The sequence below is a fragment of the Giraffa tippelskirchi genome, chromosome 9 (genome assembly GCF_054371585.1).
Source record: "Giraffa tippelskirchi isolate mGirTip1 chromosome 9, T2T-mGirTip1v1.2.pri, whole genome shotgun sequence".
Taxonomy (NCBI): domain Eukaryota; kingdom Metazoa; phylum Chordata; class Mammalia; order Artiodactyla; family Giraffidae; genus Giraffa; species Giraffa tippelskirchi.
The window spans coordinates 14790454-14801222 of NC_137283.1; the positions used below are offsets into that span (position 1 = coordinate 14790454).

A 10769-nucleotide genomic window follows, 5' to 3' on the forward strand; every position below is an offset into this window, starting at 1 on the left:
GTTCTGTGCGGTCGCTGGTTGTTGTATCAGGCTCTGGTGTGCCGCTGCCCCAGTTCACTCAGGGGCAGCTGTTGATACCTAGTGTTAATTCTAGACGACAGGAAACTGCATTTGTGTGTTTGGCTTGTCACTCTATCTGGTGGTTATGATTTTTTATTCTGTGAATCTGATGGGACCACATTTCCTTTATTCCCATCAGCCCCACCATCAGCACTGGTGAACCTAATGAAATCGGTGGTATAAGTTTAGGAAACAGTGTTGAAAAATGCATTAGCTCACCGTTACTCATCCCTGCCAGGACTTTGTTTAACAGTGGACTTACCTTCCTTTCCAGCCTGATCACACGAATGCTACAGAGAGATCCCAAAAGGAGGGCCTCTTTAGAAGAGATTGAAAACCATCCTTGGCTTCAAGGAGTGGACCCTTCCCCGGCCACGAAGTATAACATCCCGCTTGTGTCGTATAAAAACCTGTCGGAAGAGGAGCACAACAGCATCATCCAGCGCATGGTGCTCGGGGACATAGCGGACCGTGACGCCATCGTCGAGTATGTCGGCGCGCGCCAGTGCGGGGCCGCGGGGTCAGGGTTCTTGGGCTGGGCCCTTTTTTTTTTTTTTTTAAATAAGATTGTCTTACAATTTTGTTGATTCATTTATTTTTGGCTCTGCTGGGTCTTTGTTGCTACGTGGGCTTTTCTCTAGTTGCAGAAAGCAGGGGCCGCTCTCTAGTTGAGGTGCGTGGGCTTCTCAGTGCTGGCTTCTCGTTGTGAGCGCAGGCTCCAGGACTCCTGGGCTCAGCAGTCGCGGTTCCCAGCCTCTAGAGCACAGGCTCATAGCTGTGGTGCATGCCTTGCTCCGAGGCACGAGGGCCCTCTGGATCAGGGAAGGAGCCTGTGTCTCATGCGTTGGCAGGCAGATTCTTTACCCTGAGCCGCCAGGGAAGTCCTGGGCTCTATCTTAGTGTGTCGGGGCCTGTGGACACGGTGGAATGGCTAGAGTTCCCAGTTGGCAGGGCTTACATCACTTATCTCTAGAGTTCCTGGCCCCGAGCCTGGCTCATAGGTTTTGTTGTCTTTTGTTTTTATTTTTGTTCTAGTAAATAAGCAAACCGCTGCTAGCAGTGTCAGTGAGTCCTGTGGCCTTTCTCCCTTCTCACAGAGGTGAATTGGAGTAGACCGTTTTGTGTCTTGGTAGCTGCAGTGTCCATTACTGGGTCCTCCTAACTCCTGGGTCTCCCTCTGGTCCCCACAGGGAAGCAGGGGCAGCACCACAAGTTCTTGAAATCAGGAGTTAGCCTATCTATAGTCACACATTTGCATAAGTAAGGGCGAGTGGTCCACAGCCAAGCCCATTTGTGCGCATGTTCAGAGTCATTGTGAGAAGGACCATATGACTTAACGAAACTCAGAAGATTTTACTCTTTGGCTTTTTAGAGCCTTTGCTACAGTAACCTGGAGCCCATGAGATGCACAAGTTAGTTATATTTTTTAAAAACCAAAGCCGGTTTTTTATAACCTATGAAGTTTCAAATCAAGGATAATATAAAGATACAGTTGCTTTAAAAGATACAGTTGCTTTAACAATGATTCATTTCTCTAAGAGGTCCTGTCTGTAAAAATATGAAGTGTTTTACAAGTCAAAAGTCATTTAACTAGTTGGATGAAGCAGTTGAGGGTGATAGAACGAGGATATACTCTGGGGGTTTCCCCTCAAGGGGGCCACTCTGGCCTGGCTGGGTGTTATGACCCAAGTGTCTGACCGCGGGGAAGAGGAGGCTGCAGGCTGGACGTACCGCTGCAGCGGGGCGGACTGTCAGGCTCAGCTCCCCAGGTCTGGTCCGTGAGAAGGGTGGTGTCTTTATAAAGGACATGCATCTTTAGGGTATACTGGAAAGAAGAATTTATAAACTCAGGCTCATAGTTTTGGTTTAAGTACAGATATCTGCAGGTTTCTGAGTGTGTTTTTTGAGTTTTCACAGATTGACCTGCAGCTACTGAAACGACCTAAACAAATGGAGAAGAGCAGGACACTTGCTCTTTTTGCCAAGGATACTCACCGTAGGCATGTGTAGAGAGTGATTTTTCACTTTTGAGTAGTTAAAAGGCTATTTGCATCTCCTTGAATTGGCCTGAGTCTTAAATAAATACATGCAGTGGTGTCCTGTAGAACTGTTTAATTTATGTAAATTCAATTATAAATCCAAAAGGAGGGATAGTTTAAAGCCTCAGGTCTTCCCAGCTGTTCTCAGGCTCGTCTTGCCTGCTGCCTACATTATGAGCAGCTCCCATTGCAGGCTGCTTCCCGAATTCAGAGACACATTTGTCAGTCCCCTTAACACAAGCTCACAGCTTTATCAGAGTGTTGAGGAAACACTCTGAGAAGTCATTCTGGTCCCAGATTTCACCTCGATGTCTTACTTCAGAATCTCTCACCTTGGCCCTGGTTGCCCTCGTGAGCTCTGGCCCCACCATCTGTTTTATGAGTAGCAGCCCCTGTATTGTGTCCTTCCTGAGTGTTCATTGTGTACGTTTGCTAACGACAGAAGGGTCCTGAGCAGCATCCTCATGTGTTCCTGGGCCTTGTGGATCCTCGGTAGCGCACCCCTCCAATGTGTCCCACAGCAGGCCGGCTGCGGGGGCCGGGTGCCCAGTGGGCATGTGCCCCAGCACAGTGCCGGCCAGACTGAGGACTCAGAGCACTACTTTTGAGGTGGATGTACAAATTTTATTTTATTCATAGATTTTATTCAAAGAAGAGGCTAATAACATGCTTTCATTATAATAGATTAATAATGCATTAGTGTCTGAAAATGCCAGGAAATACATAGTGTAAAAGGAAAAGCTTTTTCTGATTTTTCTGATTGATACTCGTGTTTGCATGCACATTCATATAACTCATTTCATAATTCTGTCGGAAGCAAGTAAGCAACTTGCATGAAAATAAACTGACACGCATTAAATTTTTGGATAATGTGTACATTATTGGAAACTTCATTATCTTAAGCATCTAAAACCGACATCCAGCTCAGTTGCCATCAGCAGTTTGGGTTTTTCCTACAATGTTTGAAATGTTTTCAAACATTTTTATGCAGTTGTTTCTTAGAATTTTAAGAATGATCTACTACCAGGTGTTTTTTTTTTTTTTTTCTCCTTTCTGTGGGGGTTCCCCCTCCCATAATTTTAAAGAATTCCAGGTCATTGGATTTCATTTGCTTTTACTTAAAAAACCGAAAACTCAAACAGACCTGGTAATGCGGCTTACGTTCTCTCTCCCTTACTTCCTCAGGGCCCTGGAAACCAACAGGTACAACCACATCACAGCCACTTACTTCTTGCTTGCTGAAAGGATCCTGAGGGAAAAGCAAGAGAAAGAAATACAAACCAGATCTGCAAGCCCTAGCAATATCAAGGCCCAGTTTAGGTGAGAAAAAAATCTTCACTGATTTTAGTAAGTTAACGTTTTGAAATAGCCAACTTTTCCTAAATGTTTCCTAACTCTGGGGCGAGAGGATAAAGAGTGCTGGCAGCCTCGCTGAGGGGCCTCGTGTGGGCTCTCCATGGGCGGGAGGGCCCGGGGTCCTCAGTCACCGGGGACACCCTCCTCTCCTGGGCTCCGCGGGGAGATGGGCTGTAGCTGCTGACCTGGCTGGGAAGACGTCTGTGCAGAAGCGGCCTCAAGCTAGGGTGTTGTCGCTATTTCTGTTAAACTCTTCAGATCTGACATGTAGAGATATGTCATTTTCTTTTAAGTTTTATTCCAGGAACAAGGCTGGGTTTTCCCTCAGTATCTGGAATAATTTTAGAAAACCTACAGGGCATATCTGTGGCATGATGTTATCTCAGGATTGCAGGAATGTGATAGATCAGCTAGTTGATTTATTAGCTACTTTACCTTGGGAGTTCACCTAACCTCTGACTCCGCTTCCTCACCTGTGAAATGGGTGGAATAATGCTCTTTACTTCTTGGGGGTATCTTTGGGATAAACGAGTTAATACGCGTGCGAGGTGGTTGGCGCTGGGTCCTGTGTGTTCGCTGTCATTGCTGTGGACGTGGCCCCACCAGGTCCCCTTCGGCAGAGCAGTGACCGTGCGCTCATCTCCCCTGTGCCTTTTCCAACTTTTTCCTGCTCCTCCTCTCCCGCTGCCTTCCTACTCTTCTTTTTCTTCTATTATATTAGCTTTTCATTGAATATCAAAACTTGGGAAGGGTTACTGTTTTTGTCACCATTACGAAAATTTATTTAGAATTTCTCTTTGTTCAGGTAAAATAATGGAATTATAGTGGAATTAATAGTGATTCAAAAACAGAAGGATGCTCTTGATTCTTAGTAATTCTCTACTTGTACATCCAACTATATATGAACCTATGTGTGTGAATATGTAATAATAAATACTGTTTAAAAGAAGAGTACCCTTGGATTTTAAATTACTTGCAGTCAGCTTGCCATGGGTAGGTTGTTGCTTGGGATGACGCGACAGAGAAGAGACAAGAAAACATTCCCGGGTGACCAAAGACTAAATATTTAAAAGTTTAGTTTGACTGGAGGATGAATTTGGTAACTTCATTTATATCCTGGATGTTTTCTTGCATAACGAAAACCAGGCACTCTGTCTGTTGTCAGCTTGGAAAAGGACTGGGCCCCAGGGAAGGTGGGAACCCTTGCACGTGGGACAAACCAGGAGGAGGTTAGGTGAGTGTTAGGGTCAACCCAGCCCTGACCCGAGCCCTCGAACCCTCCTGTGTGAAAGAGCAGAGTCACCGCAGGCCTGGCCACCTGGCCACCCCAGTGTTTGGGAGAAGGGAACATTTGGAATTGAACTGTTTTATTTTCAGTGGAACAGATCAGAACTCAATCTAAAGTTGATCAGACAGGTAAATGAATTAAACTGGTTTTACTTTATTATAGAAATTACACAGCCAGCAGTAGCTATAAAGAAGTATCAGAGCCTTACATGCAGTTTTCTTTTACCCACCCTGGGGATTAGGGAGTGGAGATGCTCTGGGGGCCTGTCCCCCTCCTGGGCCCCTGCGCCCACTGGCACGTGGTAGATGTCTGCTGACTTGCCTTGTCTTCATTGTCAAAATCCTAGACCCTAACTCGGTTCCATTGCTGGGTGCGCCTTGGGGTCAGGGTGACCTGGGATGCAGAAACGTGGCCTGAGACAGGAGACTGGTGTTAAGCAGCAGAGTTAGCTGTGGAGGGGGCAGTGGGTCCAGCCAGGGAGAGCCTGCCTGGATAGAGAGTCCATTCTTTGTGTCCTGCCAGTGTGCACTCTGTACGGGAGCCTTGAGAGGTCCTCCAGGAGCCGACCCTCTCCGTGTGAACTGTGCCATCAGTGCAGTGCATTTACCGTTCTTGTTGGCAAGCTTTCTTGTCTCTTGTTAAGATAAGCTGTGATGTTCTCACAATGTCATGCTTCTTTAGTCGCGCACAGCATTGGACCCAGATATGTTCTTAATAGATGTGAGCTATTTAACCATCTGATTAACTCATGTAAATAAGAACCGTTGGTTCAGAAGTGGTGATGGAGCGGCCAGTTCAGCTGCAGGGCTTTCCCCTCTTGTTTCCGGGGTGGGTTCTGTTGTGGGGGAGAGGCGAGAATCACCTCCAGTCTTTGCCCCGCCCCCCTCGAGTGGCCTGGCTGCTGATCTGGTGGGTCTGACGTGCCTCCCACCACAGGGCCACCCCAGTGCTTGCCAGGGTGACATTTTGAGCGGTTGCTCTTTGAGGAATATATCCTGAAAGGAATGTTGGGTGCCATTTCCCAGGGCCCAAGGCTCACCTGGAGTTGGCACAGTTGTGTCGTGAGGACAGAGGACTTGTCCAGAGATGCTGCTTGACCTCAAAAACATTGAACACTCAGCTTCTGTAAACTACCAGGCAGTGAGCAGCAAGCAGGCCCACTCCATCCTTGAGAGAGAGGAGGAAGCTCTGAGTTGGGGAAGAGAGGTCTGCTTTAAACTCCTCTGGGTTTTCTTAAAGCTACAGGTTTGATCGGGTTTTGTGTCTGGGATAACATAATTGGTGTGAAGGGCAAGTGTCAGTCTAGCTGTGGCCGCGTCACTGTCTCTGGTGTCTCCTGTTCTCCTGGGCAGAGAGGGCAGTTGGGAGTTCCAGATGTTTATTCAAAAGAGGCTAGAGACCTCGCTTTCAAAAGTTGTCCTTGGGCTGCCAAGCAGTGTTCTTACTACTTGGGTGACTCTGGATCAAGAGTAAAATCAAAGTTCAAGTAACAATAGATTTTGCTGTGTGGCACTCCTGTGTGGTCATTAAAAATATATATATGTATATATATAAATAGAGAGCTTATGGGGTGCATAATTTAATTGATGAAGAAGAGATTTATAGGTGCCAGGATTCACTGACTTTTTCATCAGTAGTGTAAATCCATTAAACTATTTTTATTTATTTTTTTACATGCCATCTTTTCACACCATCCTGTAAAATCTGGAGGACTAGAAATTTCAGGTGAATTTTTTAGCAATAATATACCTACAAAGATTGTGATCTAAGACCAGAAGGAGCAAAACCTGACTGGTGATAAACTCCCTTGTACTGGCTTTTCCTGTGGTATAAAACGTTGATATAGAAGAGATGTTTGCCCCCTTTTTGACAGCTGTGATGAAGTTTTCATTTGGTCAATAAGCCAGAAACTGAACCACATGTGAGAACCACATTTACAAACCTTCTGGTGTCCTTGTGATGTTTACAGGATGTTGAATGGGTTTGCAGGGCCGCTATTTCTTTTTGTTGCTTTCGTTTTCTTTATGTCTGTGGCTTTCGTCCCAGTGTTTTATATATAAGGTATTTGAGTAAAGTCTACATATTATTACACAGCTTTTCTTTTTTTTTTCCAATCTGTTAAATAGGCAGTCCTGGCCAACCAAAATTGACGTGCCCCAGGACCTTGAGGATGACCTCACGGCCACTCCTTTGTCCCACGCGACTGTCCCTCAGTCTCCTGCTCGGGCCACCGACAATGTCCTCAACGGGCACAGGAGCAAAGGCCTGTGTGACTCGGCTAAGAAGGAGGACCTCCCCGAGCTGGCGGGGCCCGCGCTGTCCTCGGGGCCGCCGGCCGGCCTGAAGCCCGCGGCCAGTGGGCGGAAGTGCCTGTTCCGTGTGGAGGAGGATGAGGAGGAGGACGAGGAGGACAAGAAGCCCATGTCCCTCTCAACCCAGGTGGTGCTGCGCCGCAAGCCTTCCGTGACCAACCGGCTGACGTCCCGCAAGAGCGCGCCGGTCCTCAACCAGATCTTCGAGGAGGGGGAGTCGGACGACGAGTTCGACATGGACGAGAACCTGCCGCCCAAGCTGAGTCGCCTCAAGATGAACATCGCCTCCCCAGGCACGGTGCACAAGCGCTACCACCGCCGGAAAAGTCAGGGCCGCGGCTCCAGCTGCAGCAGCTCGGAGACCAGCGATGACGACTCGGAGAGCCGCCGGCGGCTGGACAAGGACAGCGGCTTCACGTACTCCTGGCACCGCCGGGACAGCAGCGAGGGGCCCCCGGGCAGCGAGGGCGATGGTGGCGGCCAGAGCAAGCCTAGCCGCGGCGGCGGGGGCGTGGACAAGGCCAGCCCCAGCGAGCACAGCGCCGGCGGGGGCGGCCCCGCGGGGGGCTCGGGTGGCGCCCCGGGGGGCACGTCGGGCAGCGCGCGCCGCTGTGCCGGGCCCGGCTCGTCCACATCCACGTCCACGCAGCTGGCCGCGCGCAGTGCCGGGGAGCTGGTGGAGAGCCTCAAACTCATGGGCCTCTGCCTCGGCTCGCAGCTGCACGGCAGCGCCAAGTACATTCTTGACCCGCAGAGCGGCCTGTCCTTCTCCAGCGTGAAGGTCCAGGAGAAGTCCGCCTGGAAGATGTGCATCGGCTCCGCCGGCGGCGTGGCTCCCGCCCCGGCCGGGGGTGGCATGAAGTTCTTCTCCGACCACGTGGTGGACACCACCGCGGAGTTGGACCGGATAAAGAGCAGGAACCTGAAAAACAACGTGCTCCAGCTACCTCTGTGCGAAAAGACCATCTCTGTGAACATCCAGCGGAACCCCAAGGAGGGGCTGCTGTGCGCCTCCAGCCAGGCCAGCTGCTGCCACGTCATCTGAGCTCGTTGCGCCTCCTGCTCAGAGCGGCCAAGACCGGCTCACTCCACTGGTCCCCTTTCGGTTTTACTCTCTTAAAGCGGGCAGTTATTTATTACTTTCTCGTTCGCCTGACGACGTGACAAATGCATGGTCTTTGTGCATGCTGCTAGACACTACTTTTCTTTTCCAGCTGAAAAGTCTCGTGTCATTTTTACATTTATAATTTTAATGTGGATGATCAGGATTAAATTAAAATGTATATTTGGAACCTAATATCCATGGAGCACTTAGAAATTTGATGTTCTGCACTTAACTTAGAGAAAATGCTTTTCCCTGTGAAAAATCTAAATTCCCGCCCCGACCTTCAGTGACATGGAAACTCCATGCTCTGAGGCACACTCTGGTGTCTGAGACAGAACCAAAGCAATAACCTTGTGATGCCGATAGGCCTGGAGCCCGCGAGCGTGGGGTGCCCAGCCTCCAGGGCCTGTGCAGAGCAGAGTGCAGCAAGCGTCTGCACTGACAACCTTAAAACCATGACTTCAACGTAACCCACACCTGTTTGTCTTAAGCTATAGTGTGAAAACAGTTTGGGCTCTTAAAATTTAACTGAAAAAGATGTTCTTGTTTTGTAATAGGTGAGATAAAGTACATAGATTTATAAGGCAGCTTCCTCCGTAGTCATCAATCACAAGCAGACAATCTCATTTTGTAATGTGATAAAATGAACTGAAGATGTCTTCACTTGACTTCTAGAGCATGTGTCTGTCTAACAGAACAAAAGGATGCTTGGTGTAAATTCCCTTGAGGAGGGCATACCCCATGCTTCCTGGACAACCATGTAGGTAGAAGAAACGCTAGGGCCTAAATAACATGGAAGCAAAGGTGTTGGCAACGTCAAAACCCCATTTAAAAAAAAAAATTGGCATTCGATTTTTAGGACTTGGATAATTAGGTTGTCTGTTGGTAACTTCCATTCTTTTATGTCCTTTAGCTCAACTACCTATGAGAAGTGGCTGATTAAAAAGTACACATAAAAGGTTAAATACACAAACAGCCAACAAAAATGCACAAAGCCTGCTTTGTTTTTTTTTGTTTTTTGCTGGAAGTGTTTTTTACCTTACCTTCCTGCCTAAACAATAATCAGAGAACTCTTGCTTTAAAACTACTCCTGTACAAGACTACTCTTGACCAGATAATCATCTTTCGTGGCTTTTATCTTGTAGGACACAGTATCATTTTGGGAAGGGGCCAGATGCTACTCTTTCTTGCTGTGCCCAGAGGGTCTTAAAAGCAACGCTTAGTGACACTGATTATAGGATGTGGCTGGTCCCTCTGGCTTTCTCACGCTCCCCAGCGTCCCGTCCTGTCTGAGTGACGGCCGTCTGGTCTGTAGAGCAAAGGACCGCATTCCATTGGTCACGGTTTCTCCAAGTGCACCCCGACTCTGCTACTTTAGGATTCGTGTAGTTTACTCAGAACTCTGAATTGCACAGTATGCTTACTAACCTAAGTAAAGATGATACTCAAAATACCTGTTTTACTTTCTAGACCAAGACTAGATAACGTTTTAAGCTACAGCTCTAGTTCATTGTGATATTTATAATTGAAAGCTATGAGGATAGATGTGTGGGTGAAGCCATAGAACATATTTGCTTGAAATTTCTTGAGCAGGGATCTTACAAAGGGCCAGAAATAAGATGTGTGGTTCACATAGATGGTGAGCGTAACATCTGTATTAAACGTAGGAGGGAAGTTTATAAAGGGCATTGGCAATAAACTCTTTGTTGCAGCTGTTTCCCAAGTAATGTAAATACTTTTTCCTGTGATTATGTATAGCCTTGGAATGGCACCTTTTAACTAACCCATATGTGTTTGGTTTTCAATCGTTTTTTATATTCAGATGTATATATGGTGCTCACTTTTAGGATCAGCAGTGTTGACCATTTATGCTGCATAGCTGTATCATAGCCTTATTAGTCGTGTGTGGTTGGTTGACCCTCTGGGTAGACAGATGTTAGTCTGAGTGGTGTCTTACTCCTTTGTTCATCAGTGAATGATTGTGCATGTGTTGTATGTCATAGTATGTCGTCACAGAAAAGGGAGGGAGCAAATAACCATTACGTTAATATTGGACCAAACGACTTAACTTGCTCTAAAGCTTTTTGTACCCCTTAACCTGTCTTCAGAAGTTGCAGAGTTACAGTAGTGTGTAAATTAAATATTGTGGAAAAACAATTAGTCTTGTATTTTTCTGTATGTGTGTGTGTATATATATATATACATCATATATATATATATAAAATTATGTACTCCTGGCAATTCTATCTGTATTTAAAGTTGTGACAATCTCGACACCGATTTTAAGAATAACCGTGAGACTGAATCAAATTAAAGATGTCCCTTCCAAGTTAGAATCGATGTGTGTTAAGAGGGAACAGAATTATCAGCTGATTTTGGCTGGTTGCTTCCACTGCTGGTTGATTTTCCTCACTGTATAAACATTGACAGGTATGTGACAAACGGGAAGAAAAAAGCCCAGATAATAAAGTGGCATATTGGTGTTCAGCAATATAAACTGTGTCCCATGTTCTGTTTCTTCTCATGAACGCAGCTGTGTGTAGTCCTGGCCTGGGTTAGACCGACGTTCTCCATGCTCTGTGCGTGCCTGCTTCGCCAGATGTGACTGA

The 10769-nt window shown here is 47.1% G+C and overlaps 1 protein-coding gene across 19 annotated transcripts in view; it reads left to right on the plus strand.

Annotated features, from left to right (window-relative positions):
- SNRK (SNF related kinase) overlaps window positions 1-10317 on the plus strand; it is a 141844-nt gene extending 131527 nt beyond the window's left edge. For all 19 annotated transcript variants that reach the window (XM_081527756.1, XM_081527742.1, XM_081527750.1 and 16 more), the window contains 3 exons: window positions 335-547; window positions 3285-3419; window positions 6870-10317. In XM_081527756.1, coding sequence (XP_081383882.1) covers window positions 335-547; window positions 3285-3419; window positions 6870-8100 — 1579 coding nt within the window. In that variant the 3' untranslated portion in view covers window positions 8101-10317. The remainder of the gene's footprint in view (window positions 1-334; window positions 548-3284; window positions 3420-6869) is intronic.
- The last annotated feature ends 452 nt before the right edge of the window (window positions 10318-10769 follow it).